Here is a 19,010-nt window from a genome sequence, read left to right on the forward strand (position 1 = left end):
ATTCCTCTCTGAAGTAACCTGAAAAACACTTGGCTTGTGAAAGTTCTCCCAATACCTTAAACAGACTGTAGAAAAATAACTGTGGAAAACAAACTTGGACTTTACAACACAGGAGCTATTTTATTTGTATCCCCAGAAGCTAACTGAGTGCCAAGTATAGAGCAGGTCAAAAAGTCTGTCAAGTGAATAAAGGAACAGGGCATTTCAGTTAATTACAAATCTTTTCACAAACTTTCTTTTTTTGGAGACAAAGTCTCACACTGTTGTCCAGGCAGGAGTACAGTGGTGCGATCTAGACTCACTGTAACCTCCGCCTCCTGGGTTCAAGCAATTCTCCTGCCTCAGGCTCCGGAGTAGCTGGGATTACAGGTATGCATCACCACGCCCGGCTAGATTTTGTATTTTTAGTAGAGACGAGGTTTCACCATGTTGATTGGTCTAGAACTCCTGACTTCAGGTGATCTACCCGCCTTGGCCTCTCAAAGTACTGGGATTATAGGCGTGAGCCACCATGTGGGGCCCTAATATTTAATTTTAGAAATTATTAACTTGGAAGAGCATTCGGTGTTAGCCTTTGTGAGTATTTGGTGACATGGTAGAAAAGGCTTTATTGAATCACAAAGAAAAACAGGCCTATAGGTAATAGTTTTTAGTCTTTATATTCTACAGAGGTTGATAATAGTCAAAAATAAGCCTTTTCACATTTACATTAACATAATAACTCTAAATAACCTGAAGTCACATAAACTCAGTCTATTTCCCCCCAGCTGAATATTATTTAAAAATTCCACCTTCACTATTGCTTTTGATTCTTTCTGAAGTCTCATTATTGTCTGTAGGTAATCAGTGTATGTATTTATGTGGACTCTATACACTAAATGTCTATAAAAGAGAAAGATGATCTTTGGGGCATTTTTATTAATTACAAATGAAAGTCTGGCAGTTATGTGAAAAGGAATTCCGATTTGGTCAATATTTCTGATGTACAGCTAAGAGATGATTATTTTTCACAAAACAACTGCTCTTCCTTGCTGTTTATCTTCTGTTGCTTTGCCCAGAGTGCACACATGCTCATGAATGCACACCTACCTCATGGAATTTCAGAGAATGCTAAGCCTTTGTTTGTGAAAGTATACAAATACAGAGAAGTTTCAGTTTTATATTACCTTCATTCAAAAATATTTATCTAAGTTCTATTATGTGTAGCTAGACACTGAGAATACAAAAAGAGAGAAATTCAGTGGGAGAGACAGGCGTGTGTGTGTGTGTGTGCGTGTGTGTGTTCCTGCATGTGCGTGCGTTTGTGTGTATGTGTATGTGTAACTGAAATGTTATGTTATTTTAACAGAAAAAGTTTCAATATACTATAGGCATGGAGGAAATATCTGCCTAGGGAAGTCAGGTAGGGCTTCACAGAAAGTTAAATTTGAACTGAGTCTTGAATATGTTCATCTATGGCATGTGATTATGTCAAGGCACTAAATTATAAGTAGTTCCAAATTCCTGGATTACAAAAGTCAATGAAGGGATGGTGGGTGAGGATACTAAAAAGAAAGAAAGAGGCAAGGTCATAGAGACTAACTCATTTTGCTTAGGAGTTGCTATGCTGTAATTTACAGAAAAGAGAGCCTGCTTAAGAACTTTTAGCAAATTTGTTTTAGAAAGACCATTCTGGTGGGAAAGAGTAAAAGTAGAAAAATCGGTTGCTGAAAAAAAACAAAACAAAACAAAAAAAAACCTATGGCAAAAGCACAGGAGTGAAACATGGTGAGGGTTTGTATGATGAAGGCCTGAAAGGCAGCAGTGATATTAACACTTTACTGCAATTAATGAGAAACACAGCATAAAATGAGAATTCAACTTTGGCATAATAAAAAAATGAAATATGCCACTGCATAAATACTGAAAAAAAATTGATACAGAAAATACTTTTGCTTGCAAAATCCAAAGCCAAGATTAAGATTAGGCATTTGTGTTACTCCATATTTTAGTTTATGAGTTTCTTGGCAGAAGAGCCTAATTTGCATAGTGTTACTATGAAAACTGTGTCATCTCTCAAAAGCTCTCTGAAAGCTTTTCAAGTAAAAGGAGAGAAAACAAAAGAACTGTTCAAGTTTTCAATTCTCTCATCTTCATAATTATGCATATCTAAAAAAACTGCTGCACAATTAAAATCTATAAACAGAGCATGTTCTAATTAAAATTATAATTAATTTCAATTATACTAAGGTCACCTGTATGTCAGGTCACTATGGGAAGCAAATTCCCAGAAAAACAATTTCTTCCAGTCACTGCACCCAATCATTCTGGATTTATCATTTAGAGATCTATCATCATGAAAATTAAGCTGTGTCATTAAGACAAATCAAAATTCCATGGTGATGAACTCCAGTGTTTTCCCTATATCATATGGCATTTGAACATTTTTTGGGCAGTGAGATGCAATAGGAGCTCCAAATTATTATATATATTATAATAAATAACAGATTTAGCAAAGAAACATTTAGATCAAGAATCAGGTAGTGACAGAGTTCAAATGCCATGTAAAAATCAAGTCATCACTTACCCTCAAGCATAACTAATATAATGATTTTAACTAGGTTATTCTGGTTTCTAATTTAATTCCTGTAATTGTACCCAGATTTCCATTAATTAAGAGGATCTCTAGTTTCTTTATGGGAAGTTTTGAAAGTACTTTGCATGAGAGAATACCATTCCACAGTCAGAGAACGCAGTCAGTGATCCATGCTCTGGATCAAACATTCAGAACTCAGTACAGAGAAAGGAACATCACATACTCCATCTTTTTAACTACTGGTTTAAAGAGACATTTTCCTCTTTGGGGAGTTTAACTAAGAAAAGATGTGAAGGACTTAACTTAAAATATATATATATATATACATATATATATATATATATATTCACATCTATAAAATTGTTGTTTGACTTAAGTGTAGAAAAAAATAAAACTTCAAAAATTTTGAAGATTTTAGAAGTGAGTTTTTGGTATATCCTAAAATGAATGATATGAACCTGAAGTATAATATGAAAATACCCATAATCTACTCTGGTACAGAAACTATTAATTTTAACTTCACTTTCATTTTTAAATTGAACATCAGGGATATCAATTTGAAGTTCTAATTTCCATGCTATAATCTGGGAAGACTTTCTTTACATCTAAAATGACACTGGGAAAGAAACTGTAAAATGAGGTATGATTCATACTTATACAGTTCCTTTTGTAAAAGAAACCATTACCAAGTACTAACATCTGATAATATTGTATGCCATTTCTAACTGGGGACACCAAGTCATCATAACTTGTAGAAAGGACACAATAAGTCAATGCCAAAGTCAGTTACAGAACTCGATAAACCTAAACCATATTCCCATCTCTAGGTATTGTGAATTTTAATAATTGTTTTGTTTCAGTGAAAGGAAAAAATCCATTTAATTGCTAATACATTTCAAGGTTTAGCAAGTTTAAGAAAACCTCCTTGGTCTGCAGGGTATGGTCTATTCCACATTTACTGGTGTTTTTCTATAAGAACCAGCTAAGCACATCTGACTAGTTCTTTGGACATCAATCACTGAGATGAGAACGCACAGATATTTGCCCCATATCATAAACCCTAGTGTGGAATCCATCACATGTCTTGAATGATTAGGTCATCTGAACTACATTCTTACCGACTTCTAAATTTCAACAGTGGTATGGGCTCCCTGAATTCACTAGTTATGCTAAGATTTAGATACAGTCTCAGACTTCATCAATATGCCATTTTTTATTTTGTGGTGGTGTTCAGCATACTATACAGCTCACGTTTGCTTTGTGTTCCTATCATATAAGGTGAAAGATATCTATGTTCAAACTATTTGTTCCCAAATCTTGGCCAAACTACCAACTCAACTTCCTTTTTCTTGTAATTTCCATGTAATTTCTCGTACCAGTTTTCTTTTTTCCCACCTCCAATAACTGCTTGTGCAGCAGTAAAATATAAAACTCTGTCTTTAAAATTATAGTAAATTGTTAGTCTCCTATAAGTTCTTAAATAGTACACAATACATCAACTGCTAACACTGTAAAATAGAAGAAAACAGTTAAAAGTTAAAGTTAAAATAGAAGAAAACAGTTAAAAGTTGAAGTTGAAACAGTTATATTGAAAATAATTTTAAACAGAAATAATTCAAACAATTAAAATCTCACTGACTTAACAGAAACAAACAAACCATTATCCATAATGGTTACTATCCCAGAGCCAAATGCAAACGTGTTAAAAATATCCACCCTGGAACCAAGAATTGCTATATATGTGATATTTTGGGGTACTAGATATGTGATATTTTGGGGGGTTCAAGATTCTTTTTTTCCCCAAGACGGAGTCTTGTTCTATCACCCCGGCTGGAGTGCCGTGGTGAGATATTGGCTCACTGCAACCTCTGCCTCCTGGCTTCAAGTGATTCTTCTGCCTCAGCCTCCCGAACAGCTGGGATTACAGGCATCCGCCACCATGCCCCACTAATTTTTATTTTTTTAGTGGAATCAAGGTTTCATTATGTTAGCCAGACTGGTCTTGAACTCCTGATCTCAGGTGATCCACCCACCTTGGCCTCCCAAAGTGCTGGGATTACAGGCCTAAGCCACACGCCTCGCTGGTGTTCAAGACTCCTAATGTTCATTTGAATGTCCTATTGGCAGTACAATCACTGAGATCTGTCTTCAACTAAAACTGAGAATTAACTACAGAAAAGATGTTGTGACATGAAGATAAAATATATATTGGCAAAATATAACACTCTGAATCCCTTGGCTATATTAAATCCTTTATATTGGTGATTTCATTTTGGCTTTATATTTTTTAAAAAATATTTATTTTACACATGAAACTTATTTTTTAACAAAGTTATCTATTACTATTCAGCTATCTATGATGGTAAAGAATACAGTTTTTTTAAAAGGAAAATAATTGGGCATCTGTTTGACAGAAATGAGTACTTCAAGTACGTAAGTAAATCATCAACAGAACTATGCACTCTAAGCAACAGCAGTAAAAAAAAGAGCTAGAATATGTATTTTGTATAAACATTAAATTTCACAACATAATAAATAAATGCACTGATTTATACAACTTGTGGAAACCTTATTTTGATGATTACAAGTAATACTGTCTGTTACTGACTTTGCTGATACCAGCACTGCCTCACATAGAGAAATTCAAAGGTAAAATTCTTGTCCCTAATGCCACAAAATATACAATGCTTTTATATTTGTTATTAAATATTTTGTCTGCCAAAAATCCTGCAAACTAAAATACATCTTGGCAGTCTAAATAGCCAGCATAATTATTTTAATATAAAAAGATAAAAATTTTAATATGAAAATTAATAACACCAGCAAAAGGAGAAACCTGTTGTATAAATAGACATTTTAACATAAAAGTGAGACTTCTCTCACTGCAGAGGAAGAAAAACATTCGATACAACTTACTTGAAGATTTGAAAATAATTATTGTATTTTCCCAGCTCTAGATAAATATATTACTTGAATTTACTAGTCATTTTCAATATACAATATATAACTCACAAAACTGGGAATGTTACAATACCAAAACCTTTCACAGCACTAGTTACCAGTTACCAGAACTGTTAAGAAATCTTTACCACATATCATCTTAATACTTGATACATAGAAATAGATACGGCTAAGCTGTGGGAAACAACGCTGCAATCAAACATTAAGGACCACAAAATATATTCTTTTTCCTTTTCAGCTTGTATATATAACTGCATTATTCCTACCTTAATGGCATTATCAACTGAGTAAGAAACTTCTTTATTTTCATGTGTTTAAAAAGTAACCCCCTTTTTTTTAATGTTTGATTAATTTTCCTTTGAAATGCAGTTCCTATGAAATACCCAGACTATTTATAAAATCCTATGCAATGAATAACTTGTAGCTAAAATGAAATATTTTATGTGAAGTTTTTAATAACTTTTAAGTAGTAGCTTAGTTTTCATTTTTCCAACTAAAACTTGGAATTGCACAAAAAACTAAGAGAGTATACAAATAATGTAAATAGAATATCTTAGTTGCATGAAGGGAATTAACCTGTTGACCTATATCGTGTAATATGGAGTTTATCATAAACAGAGTTTAACAGTCTCAGTCTGAGTTACTCTGTTAAACTTCTTTTCTTAAAAATATCAGAAATAATTATACAAATAGGTACAGTCCAGCTGTCTTTGATCTCTCTGTTCTCCACAATGATAAAACTTTACAGTTTTTCTTCTAACATAAATGTCTCCAGACAAAACTTGGAAAAAAAATAATAAAGAGAAAATAGGATAAGAAAAAACTTAATGCTTTGTGTATTATAAAAACCAATAATCATCACGTTGCAGTTACTTCTTTAGGAAGGCATCTTATTATAAAGGCATCATATTATTGACTTGACACAGAGATTGCTATATAAAAGTCAATCAGGGGATGCCATGGAAAAGACAAGCCCCAGGCGTCGTGGCACCGGGTCGGGCAGTGAGAGGAGAGAGACTCATGGCAACCAAGTGCTGTGGGGACTGCTTGGGAGGCTATTCTATTAGCTAACAATTACTAGTGGAGGAATTTTCACTTCTCACTCTTCATTTCGGCTGATCTAAAGAACCTGGTGTTTTAGAACTGCCACTTGTATTATTAAACTTCAAACCCACTGTCTTATCCAACTTACAGCTGAAAGATGTAGGATGAGTTCATTGGAGTGGGGCGGAGTGGGGTGGAGTGAGGGTGGACAGGAGAGATCCTAAACATCAAGGTCGAGAGATGCATTGTTTTTACACCTTAATTAAGGGCTATATCCTTAAAGAATTCATATCCATAGACCGTGAAAGTCCCCTATGTTGTCAGCCCAGTTGGAGACAAGATGTTTTACTTTAGAAGTACTGTATAGAGGTAGCCCCTATAACTTTCTAAGTCATAGCTTTGCATTAATATTTTCTTCCTTGATTCCTGTTGAAAATAAGTTCCATGAAGACAAAATTGTTGTCCTCTTTATAAATAAAAATTAGCTAAAGCATCTCTAGGCAATTGTGTTTTGGTGTACTATATTAATATGCAAAAGTTATTAAGTGAAGGATTTCTGACAATAAATCTCATTGGGAAAGATCTTACTCTAGAATTAAATAAATTGTCCTTTGGGGGTCAAGAACATGATACATTATTTTTCAGGTACTGTTTTAAGGAATTATTAACCATGTGAAAATCAAAATAAGTGAGCATAAGAAAAACAGATCTATATCTAGCAAAGCATGCCTTTTTAGAGGGCTTAAATGACATTTACTTCATTTGCAGTCATTTTGGTTCATTCCTTTTTCTTTCTTTGCATGCCTAACAATTCATTTAATGTGTGTGTGCTGATACGTGTCCTCAAACATGAACTGTGTCAACAGGACAATCTACTGATAAGAGAAAAGGAAAATGTACAAGTTGTATGAGACTAACATGGTTTTAACTTATCTCAGTACATATTTTCTGAAATGTTCTATGATTAAGTTGTGAACAAATGAACATGCCATATGTCAACAAACTGAGCAAACATGGATTGTTAGTGATTTAGAGATGGAGGGAGGGCTGGAGATAGGCCAGCTGTGTTGGTCTGCCAATCTCCTGTGTCCCACATTGGCTACCAAAATAGAACCACTGGGTGGATAGGGCTCTTCTAGAACCAGATTAGGAAGAAGGATTGAGAAGAAAACTCAGCGAGGGTGATGAATGAGTTTCAGCTCATTGCTGAGATTAGCTGGAGAATGAATAGGAAACAGTGGATTAAGAAACAAGCTATTCCAGGCACCTTGTAAAGACCTCAGACATCACATCCCTAATATCTAAGGAAGGATAAAATGGATGTAGGTCAGTGCTAATCATTTGAGAAATTCTGCTAAAGGAAGATTTTGATTCAGTAGGTCTGAAGTGGACCTGAAATTCTGCATTTCTGTAAGCTCCCAGATAATATTGATACTGCTGGCCTATGGATCACATTTTGAGTACCAATGATCTACACCAGTGCTGTCCAATAGAATTTTTGCAGTGATGGAAATTTTCTACGTTTGCACTGTCCACTATGGTTACTGAACACTTGAAATGTAGTTAGTGCAACTGAGAAATAAAATTTCTAATTAAATTAATTTTTTTAAAGAGTAAGAGTCTTGCTCTGGTACCCAGGCTGGAGGGTAGTAGCATGATCATGGCTCACTGCGGCATTGAACTCCTGGGCTTGAGCAATTCTCCCACCTCAGCCTTCAGAGTAGCTGGGACTACAGGCGCATGCCACCGTGCTCATCTAGTTTAAAAAAATTGTTTTTTCAGAGACAGGGTCTCACTGTGTTGCTCAGGCTGGTCTCAAACTCCTGGCCTCAAGCCATCCTCCCACCTCAGCCTCCTGAGTCACTTGAGATTACAGGCTTGAGTCACTGTGCCTGGCTTAATTAAATTACATTTAAATTTACATAGATGCATGTAGCTAGAATATCGGACAGCAAAGATCTAGACATTCATGGCTCCTCTCTTGTCAGCAAAGCAATATATATCACAGTCTCAAATTATCTAATCTATCAATTCATTTAGATTATCTAGCAAGTGTCCTTTTATAGAATGCAAACTGTAAAATTAGTTTCTTTAAATTAGTTTTCTTCCTAACACTTAAATGACCCACCATATATGCTTAAGGAAAGGAGAGATGAAAGGGGTCATTTTATAGTGGGGTAATTGATGGGGAAAGGAAAGTAGAGGCTGTGAGAATTTCAGCAACCATGACTGTATTGGGCACTGGGAAAATGGAAGAGCCGGAATGTAGGAAAGAAATAGAAAGGGAGGTGGAGAGACACTGAAGAGAAATATTGACTACTCAGGAATTTTACTTAGGTCTGATTCTGTCCCTTTCCTCATTTAAAAGCAAGTTTTCCCTCAGGAAATGGAGTGAAAGAAAATACATTCTGGCTGACTCCCTCCCCTTCCCTACCCTCCCCCAGCCCCCATCCTCCAGGTGTGGGAGAGCCTATCAAGGTGAAGAGGTGACAATTCCAGCCATTACAGTCACTGCAGTCAGGTGCAGGTGGGGGCTTCTCACCTCAGCTCATGCATGGATCAAAGCACAGAGGCCCCATCCCACTCCCCAAAGCTGTGACCTGATTCCATGGAGAAGCTCTTCCCTACTTTTTATTTGGGGGGGAGGGTAACCCCATCTGATATAAGAAGATGAATTCTTTATGATACTGACAGGGGCCTAAGGAGGCTCTGAAGACCCCCTCCTGGAAACAGATGTCAGTGAAGTCATTTGGGCCCTGCACAGCCATGCACAGACAAAGCATACAGAGAAAATTGCTCTCATTTAACAAAAAGCATATCCAAATTGTCATTTTATAGAATTTCCCTCATCTAAAGCCATTTGCAGAAAAATTCTAGCTCATTAAGGATTCCATTAAGAGACTCAGGCTCTACCGACTGAGCTAGCCAGAAATGCACCGTAGGATTCCATTAACTGAGACTTTAAAGCATGTACAAAAGATGTTACCTAAGAAGGAAAAGATCACCAAACAAACAAACAAAATTCAGTCCTTCACATCACACTCTTAAATTTGGGACACATCATAGCTAGATTTTTTTCTATTAGCAAAGGGGCATAGGGGGTGAAAATGAATATAGATATAGTAATACATTCTTTATGCTAGAGTTCTTCCCTTTCCTTCCCTCACGTTTCTTTTTTTTTTTTTTTTTTAGTACAGATGGCCAGAGATCTGCAATGTCAGAAGAGTTCTGGGAACCTGGCACCTCCTATTTGGTTTCACAGGAAAGTGTTTACAGGAGCAGGACGGCACTTGGGTGGGACTATCAGAGGGACTAAAAAGGAGACCTCTGACTTCGTAAGTGCAGATAAAATTAGAATAATTAATTCATGGCCGGGCGCGGTGGCTCAAGCCTGTAATCCCAGCACTTTGGGAGGCCGAGGCGGGTGGATCACGAGGTCAAGAGATTGAGACCATCCTGGTCAACATGGTGAAACCCCGTCTCTACTAAAAATACAAAAAATTAGCTGGGCATGGTGGTGCGTGCCTGTAATCCCAGCTACTCAGGAGGCTGAGACAGGAGAATTGCCTGAGCCCAGGAGGCGGAGGTTGCGGTGAGCCGAGATCGCGCCATTGCACTCCAGCCTGGGTAACATGAGTGAAGCTCCATCTCAAAAAAAAAAAAAAAAAAAAAGAATAATTAATTCATGACAATTTTTTTTTTTAGATGGAGTCTTGCTCTGTCACCCAGGCTGGCGTGCAGTGGTGTGATCTCAGCTCACTGCAAGCTCTACCTTCTGGGTTCAAGCAATTCTCCTGCCTCAGCCTCCTGAGTAGCTGGGATCACAGGTGCCCACCACCACACCTGGCTAATTTTTGTAATTTTAGTAGAGATGCGGTTTCACTATATTGGTTAGGCTGGTCTCAAACTCCTAACCTCAGCCTCCCAAAGTGTTGGGATTACAGGCGTGAGCCACCACGCCCAGCCTCATGACTCTTTTTAAACTACTTGATATAACTGTCTTTGGAAAATTTCCATTTATTTACAACTTAGGTAAAATATATAGTCAGACATACTTGCTCAGGAACTTCAGGGTGATTTATCTTAAAGACATCCAGATTTTGTGATTTTTATTAGTAGTTTAATACCCAAGTTATAAACAAAAGCGTCAAATAAACTCCTTTCATGTAATTAAATAATATGCCTGACAATAGTTCATTTTAATTGCTCTATTAGTATTTCTCTTTAAACACTGGGGAAATAATTGTCCAGAAAATATCAATGATGCTATATCTCAAGATTATATATATGTAGGTGTATATATACATATAAATGTATATGTGTATGTATGTATATATACACATATGTGTATATGTATATATCTGTGTGTGTATATATCTATTAAGCACCTAGCAGGCTACTTTATGAAAATTGCCACCACTGAGTCAGTACCCTATTTGTTTCTCTTACATATAATACTTTCAAATATTATAATTTATATTTTGGTATATAATGGCTAAAGAAAACTTATTTAAGGATATTTTTGTAACTTTTTGATACGTATGCCTTTGGCTTTCAAAGATTTGATCATTGTAATGTTGACTTCTAATAAGCTACAGTGAAGTAGAGTGGTTTAGAAAAAGGAAAATAATATCCACCTGACAGGAATTAAGAATTAAGTGAGATAATAATAGCAACTAGAAAAAAATTTAAATCCCTTCTGTTGGGAAGTACGTGTCAGAAGACATTGTAGACAGTGGGTAAGTCTGGGTTGTCCATCAGTATATAAATCTCAGTTGGGACCTCAGAGAATTTCTGGATATCAACAGTCTATTATAAATTCAAATAGAATATTAAATAATTATTAAATTGAAATTTAAAATTAGAAACAAAATGTGGAAATTTTGGTTTGGAAAGCTGCAACAAATTTGTCAGGTAAAGGAACATGTAATTTTATGAAAATACCCAGAGAATTTTCTTAATGTGCACGCCTACTGCTTATGACAGATTGAAATAAAATTGATCTGCATAAAATGTATATCATTTGTTGATTATGGCACAGACATATGTTCACAAAGTCTTAGGTACAGAATATTTACACAAAATTCCACATTAAAAAACAGAAAAGTGCAGTGCCCTTAGCCAACAAAAATGTACTTTAGTAATAAATTAAATCCCATTAAAACTGACATTAAAGCTATTAAGGTGTTACAATATTAGATGTGACATGCAAGAAAAAGAAAGACATTTCAGGCAGGAACATCGTGCATTAAGATTTGCATTCATTCATAATATCTGACCGGTTTTCGACATATTCTTTGACCACTAAGCACTAGGAGTCGGAGGTGATACCAACCTACATTCAAAACACAACTTAATTTATATTTTAGTCTCCTAACCTATGATTTTAAGAAAATGGCCAATGCCTCCAATAATGAAACCCTGGAAGTTTTAACCACATATTGTTATGCAGTTGCACAGTAAGAACATTCCATCAGACCAGATCTAAGGAAAGTGAACTTTGCAATTCCACATTTTAGACAATGCAATCATCTCAGATTCCTCCTACCTTATTACTTTGGTGAATATATTTGAACATGTCAGGTTTGCACAATAAGAAAATGGCTTTGTGGAATGTATTTTTTGGCACAAAAATGTTTTCTAATACCTCAAATCAAAATTTCACCCACAGCAAAATATCAAGCCACAGAGGTGCTTCAGTGGTGCTTACTTATCTATGCAGAAAAGTACAAGGACAGCCACTTGCTTCTAAGGACTTTGTATTAAGTGGCAATTACTTCTCTTCCAAGGAATAGCACCAATATGATCACACCTCCGACTGTGGAGTGCTCCTTTCGAGCTCTTTAATTCCCTGGAGAATTCGCTTCACATGGCCCACTTTCGGTATCCCCAGGTCCTAAAAAAAAAAAAAAAGAAAGAAAAAGAACAGAAAAAGGTAGAAAGAATTAAAAATGAAAGGAAAAAAAGGCAGAAAGAAAATTTTAAAAATGAAAGAAAAGAAAAAAGTTTACCGATTATAGAAAACTGAGGATTAAATATTTAACCAGCAAGAAACATAATTAGCATTCAATTCATTCATTTTAGCTTATATTCAGTGATACAAGAAGTGAAAGCTAGAAAAATAAGTTCATAAAACAAAAATAACCTGACACTAAAGAACTGCCAACTGGTACCAAAAAAATCACATTCTACATAAAACCTGAACTGTGACATTCTCAGAAATTACACACAGTGGCAGTCCTTCAAGAGTCAAAACCAATTTAGTCTCTGATACCTCCTTCCCTCCTTTCTTCTCTCTCTCCCTCCCTCCCTTCCTTCCTTTTCTCTCTCTCTCTCTTTCCCTCCCTCCCTTCTTTTTACTTTCCTTTCTCTCTCTCTCTCTTTGAAAGGCTCTTTTGGAATCTCCGGGAAAAAAATGATGCAGGACATCAGGGCACCCACAATTAGTCCTAAGGCAACATTTCTTGTGCTAAAATATTAAATTTAAAAGTGAGACCTAATTCTAGAGAAAGATACCAGTACTTGCTACATAAATTTGGACTGTAAATGCATTTGCAGTTGCATTACAAGTTTTTGACTTGAGAGGAATATTTAATTTAAACAGTCTTTATACTTTGTAACATAGGTGTGTAAAAAATTACTTAAACATGATTATCTGTTGGTTGATGCTTTCCCTCAAAACACTATTAGCTCTTTTCTCTCAAAACTATTATTCTTGTTTCTTAAATAAACTTCTTCCTATAAGTGCCAAGAATTCAATATTTAACTTTCAGAAATAGATGATGACTGCAGAGTGTGCACAGCAGGTACTTCGCAAATATTTGTTGCAGGAATGAATTAAACCTACCCAAGGGTGAATAACCACTAGTTATGCACTCTGAAAAACTAAAAGAAGGAGTTAAGGCCTCCAAATCCTAGCTTCTTTAAGTGAAAGGGCATAGTCAGTGTGCTAACACGTGAAGTCAAACTTCTTCAAAAAACTGAAATATTTGAAAATTATCAAAAAGGTGACTTACAAAACAGCCTAAAAAAACAAGGTTATAAAATAAAATAACTTGTCTGAGAAGACAAAGACTCCAAATAGCCACCCTGTTTGTAATTTATTTTTGAACTTTTAAATGAAATAGATCAAACTGGTTTAACTCTTTTGTCATTGCCTCTCTCTCTCTCTCTCTCTCCCTCTTACCCTTTAAGAGCTCTTGGAGTTTTTAGCAGTAATGAATCCTTCTGGAAAATACTCTTTCCCTAGCCAATGCTATGTCAAGCTTGAGATAATTCTAAGATATTTCATAAATATTTAACTGACCCAGAAAAATATTTTCTCCTATGACACAGGGCATCCGAAATTAGTCCTAAGGCAACTATACGTTTCCTGAAGATGTGCTGAAGTATCAAGCTTAAAAGCAAGGCCAAATCCTAGAGGAATATACCAATGCTTGCTGCCTAAATTTGAAATATACATGCATTTACAGGCACATTTAGATTTTTTGAGTGGAATATTTAAATATCTTTACACTTTGTGAAAACATAGATATCCAATTCAAAATATATTTAAATATTAAATATTTTATTTTAGGCCATATATACATTGTATTATCAAGACAAAATCTTCTTTGGAGGAGGTAGAATGTATTTAGAATTACCATTTTGGTATAAAATGAGAAGAAGATTTTCCATAGAGTTACATTAACCTCTTAGCTATAGTTTTTTTTAAAAAAAAATTAATTTCATTTAATTTTAAGTCCTGGAATACATGTGCAGGATGTGCAGGTTTATTACATAGGTAAAAGTGTGCCATGGTGGTTTGCTGCACCTATCAACCCATCACCTAGGTAGTAAGCCCCATAATCAGGAAATTAGCTAAATTTCCTGATGCTCTCCCTCCTTCTGCCCCACAAAAGGCCCTGGTGTGTGTTGTTCCCCTCCCTGTGTCTACATGGTCTCATTGCTCAGCCCCCACTTATAAGAACATGTGGTGTTTTTCTGTTCCTGCCTTAGTTTGCTGAGGATAATGGCTTCCAGCTCCATCCATGTCCCTGCAAAGGACATGATCTAGTTCCTTTTTATGGCTGTATAGTACTCCATGGTGTATATATACCACATTTTCCTTATCCAATCTACCACTGATGGGCATTTGGGTTGATTTCATGTCTTTGCTATTGTGAATAGTGCTGCAATAATCATACATGTGCATGTATCTTTATAATAGAATGATTTATATTCCTGTGGATACATACCCAGTAATGGGATTGATGAGTCAAATGGTATTTCTGGTTCTAGGTCTTGGAGGAATCGCCACACTGTCTTCTACAATGACTGAACTAATTTATATTCCCATCAACAGTGTAAAAGTGTTCCTATTTCTCCACAGCCTCACCAGTATCTGTTGTTTCTTGACTTTTTAATAATTGCCATTCTGACTGGCATGAGATGGTATCTCACTGTGGTTTTGATTTGCATTTCTGTAATGATCAGTGATGTTGGGCTTTTTTTCATATATTTGTTGGCTGCATATATTCTTTTGAGACCTGTCTGTTCATGTCCTTTGCTCACTTTTTAATGGGGGTTGTTTGTTTTTTTCTTGTAAATTTGTTTAAGTTCCTTGTAGATTCTGGATATTACACCTTTGTTCAGATGGATCTATTGCAAAAATTTTCTCCCATTCTGTAGGCTGTCTGTTCACTCTGATGATAGTTTCTTTTGCTGTGCAGAAGCTCTTCAGTTTAATTAGATATCATTTGTCAATTTTGGCTTTTGTTGCAATTGTTTCTGATGTTTTAGTTTGAGTTCAATATTTTTATGTCTTCTAGGGTATAGGTTGTAATAAAGTTATGCCGTGACATTTGTTATATCTTTATTTTTATCAAATATCATTATATATTAATTCTTATATTCTTTATGAGTAACCTTCTCTTTCCTTGGATAAATAGTCCAAATTTTGACAAAGCATGCTTTCTAGATATTCAGTTATCCTTCCAGCCATATATATAAAACTTTCCAAATAGAAAAAACAAAAAATAAACCAAACAGAAAACCCTCACCATATGTTTACCATTTTCTTGAATCCTACTGTGTTCTAGCAAAGAAAATTATGCAATCAGTTTGCTTCCTTATCTGCAAAAGCACATTGAAAATACGTTCCTGGCTGGGCGTGGTGGCTCACACTAGTAATCCCAGCATTTTGGGAGATCAAGGCAGGCCAACTGCTTGAGGCCAGGAGTTTGAGACCAACCCGGACAAAACAGAGGGACCCCTTCTCTAACAAAAAAAAAAAAAAAAAAATTAGTTGGGTGTGGTGGCATGCACCTGTAGTCCTAGCTACACACAAGGTTGATGTGGGAGGATCACCTGAGCTCAGGAGGCTGAGGATGCAGTGAGCCATGACTGCATTACTGCACCCCATCCTGGGTAACAGACCAAGAGTCTATCTCAAAAAAAAAAGATATATATATATATATAGATTTATATATCTTTATAATATAGATTTATATATACTATATATATATATTTTGAAAAAAATATATTTTTTTCTTCAAAAAAATATATTTATATACATATTTTAGACGGTCACGTTGCTATGTCTAGTTGTTTTGGTGATATGGGAGTAACACTTGAGCTAATCTCTAAGCAGGAGTTAACAAGGTGAAGGGTAGGGCAAGAAGCACAGTAAAAGAGAGTACATCCCTAAGGTGAGAAAAGGTGTCGTATTATTAAGCAACTGAAATAGGGCCAGGATGAATGAAGCATAGCCCAGGAAGGGGCCAGAGACTTCACAGCAGGTTGAATACACAGGCAGAACTTTGTAGGCCTGCATAAAGATGTGGGGTTTTATTCCCTAGAAATGGGAAGCTTGTAAGAAGTTTAAGCAGAAAAGTGTACACCTGATTGATGATGCTAAAATAACACTCTAGTTGCAATGCGGATCTGGACTGTGAAAACAAAGAGTAGCAGTGGAAAGACCAGTTAGGAAGCTACTGACCTTACACAAGCAAGACTGGACAGTAGCATGGAGCAGCATTGTGAACAGGAGACAAAGATTAGTGAACGGAGATTAGAATCACTATGACTTGGTGATGGGCTTGATGGGTTAGGGGAAGATGGACAAAAAAGAGGAAGGTGCCTAGAGTGCCTGGAAGGCCAGAGGTCTGATTTACTAAAATGCAGAGCACTGGAGGAGTGGTAGAACAGGAGTGTGATAGAAGCTCACGAGCTTGCTTTTGGGCATGTTAAGATTGATATTCTCTAACCTAAGTGTCCATCAATGGATGACTGCATAAAGAAAATGTGGCATATAAATACTATGAATTATTATTCAGCCATAGAAAAGAATTTTTTAAAAAAGAATGAAAACATGTCTTTTGCAGCAACTTGAATGGAACTTGAGGTCATTATCTTAAGTGAAACAAGAAGACACAGGAAGACAAACATTGCATGTTCTCACTCATAGGTGGGTGTTAAAAAACGGTATATACATGGACCTAGTGGAATGATAGACAATGGAGACTCAGAGGGGTAGGGGAGGGGACGGAATGGATAAGAAATTACTTAGTGGGTACAATATATGTTATTCAGGTAATGGATACCCTAAAAGCCCTGATTTAACCAGTATGAATATAATAAAATTGCACTTGTACCCATATATATATTTTTTTGTTGTTGTTGTAGTTGTTTTTGGAGACGGAGCCTCGCTCTGTCACCCCAGCTGGAGTGCGGTGGCACAATCTCGGCTCACTGCAACCTCTGTCTTCCAGGTTCAAGTGATTCTCCTGCCTCAGCCTCCCAAGTAGCTGGGACTATAGCTGCATGCCACACCCGGCTAATTGGTTTGTATTTTTAGTAGAGACAGGTTTCACTGTGTTAGCTAGGATGGTCTCCATCTCCTGACCTCGTGATCCACCTACCTCGGCCTCCCATAGTGCTGGGATTACAGGAGTAAGCCACTGCACCTGGCCGTATTCATATATTTTTGTATAAATAAAAATAAATTAATTCTTAAAAAGCAAAAACAGATTCATATCCCTGTTAATACCTGATTATCAAGTAGTCAGTTGGTGCTATAATCTAAAAGTTCACAAATCAGGTCAGGTAGGGCTGACAGAGAACTTGTGGGTCACTGACATATTCATAAGTAGTACTGAAAGCAATGGGGTACCTAAGGGCTGAGTGATCCCTCACCAGCATTTAGAGCCTTCGGTCTGAAGGGCTTGCCGCTATTGATGGCTACAACTGCAAAGAACAAGGGGAGCTCTTCTCTAGCTTTATGGTTTTGTGCTACAGAAGTCTCTTTCTGTGAAATGTTTCTTTTCTCATCCCCCACTCACACCTTGTTTCAGACCCAATAGAGTATGCAAATCCATGTCAATACAAATTTCTAAAAGAAAAGTTTTAAGAGAATATAATTTGCATTAAAAATAAAAATAAAAAAACAGAACAAAAAAGTCCCATGAAAAGCGATGAGAACATTTTCTAACATAATTCTAAACCATCTCCTTCCTATTCTTATCTAACTTTGCCTTAGTGTATATTTTTCCACTCTACACATTCATTCTGCTTCTTTCATTGCATGTGTACCTGTACATATCTATATGTTTGTATGTAAATTTATAATACTTACACATATATGCATTTATGAATATTTTTATACATACACACACAGTCTTTTCCTTGAATGTATGCTTATTCAAAGCAAATGCGATGCATGCTTCTAGAGGGCAGGTATCATGCAGAGAAGGTAGCATAATATTTTAATCCATCATTAATAAATATTGCTATCTGCCAAGGATATCAGAAGTTACACAAACATGTTGGGTATCATGATCCCCCCTACATTTACTATTTTGTGGACTCATCTCAAGCTTGGAAGCCAACTTTTGCTTTATGAACTCTACTACTACATATTTTGCTATGTTCCAGATCTAGGACTCTCAACTAGCTAAGGTAATTAATTAATTATTTTATTTTTATTATGGCTAAAGTTGTTTAGGTATAAGTGGTGCTCACCTTTTGACGTGCTAAAACTCTTCGTGAAAAAAGATCTTTATACTACTTATTATCTATTCAAAGATCTTTGCTAACATATTTGTAGATGAAGGTGCAACAGTTCAATAATTTGTTAGGAATTCTCTGTATTATAAAATTTAATGCATTTTAGAACTTAGTCTACAGGAAAAGGATCATTCCAACAAATGTTACTACTTATTAGAAATTTAAAATGGCAGTATGTGGTAAGAAAATACATGACAAAATCCTATTCCTAAACCTTGGCCAGAGAGCCTAATTTAGTTGTTTCTACTACTGAGACTTTACCCAAAGAATAAAAGGGAAATGCTACAGATGGTAAATGAATGAGTTTTCTCTATCATCATAAGTAACAAACAGGCTCTGAACTGTTTTCTAGCAAAAGCTAGGCAAAATTTTTACCTCATTTACT

General features: G+C 35.9%; 1 protein-coding gene across 6 annotated transcripts in view; it reads right to left on the bottom strand.

The window, feature by feature from the left end:
- Window positions 1-10,674: 10,674 nt before the first annotated feature.
- The window catches only part of DGKH (diacylglycerol kinase eta), a 192,775-nt gene continuing 184,439 nt past the window's right edge, over window positions 10,675-19,010 (bottom strand). For 5 of the 6 annotated variants that reach the window (XM_032294783.1, XM_032294785.1, XM_032294786.1 and 2 more), the window contains one exon: window positions 10,675-12,476. In XM_032294783.1, coding sequence (XP_032150674.1) covers window positions 12,387-12,476 — 90 coding nt within the window. In that variant the 3' untranslated portion in view covers window positions 10,675-12,386. The remainder of the gene's footprint in view (window positions 12,477-19,010) is intronic. The other variant, XM_032294784.1, reaches the window with a different exon arrangement.

The sequence above is a fragment of the Sapajus apella genome, unplaced genomic scaffold, assembly GCF_009761245.1.
Source record: "Sapajus apella isolate SASKATOON/1434 unplaced genomic scaffold, GSC_monkey_1.0 scaffold32, whole genome shotgun sequence".
Lineage (NCBI taxonomy): Eukaryota > Metazoa > Chordata > Mammalia > Primates > Cebidae > Sapajus > Sapajus apella.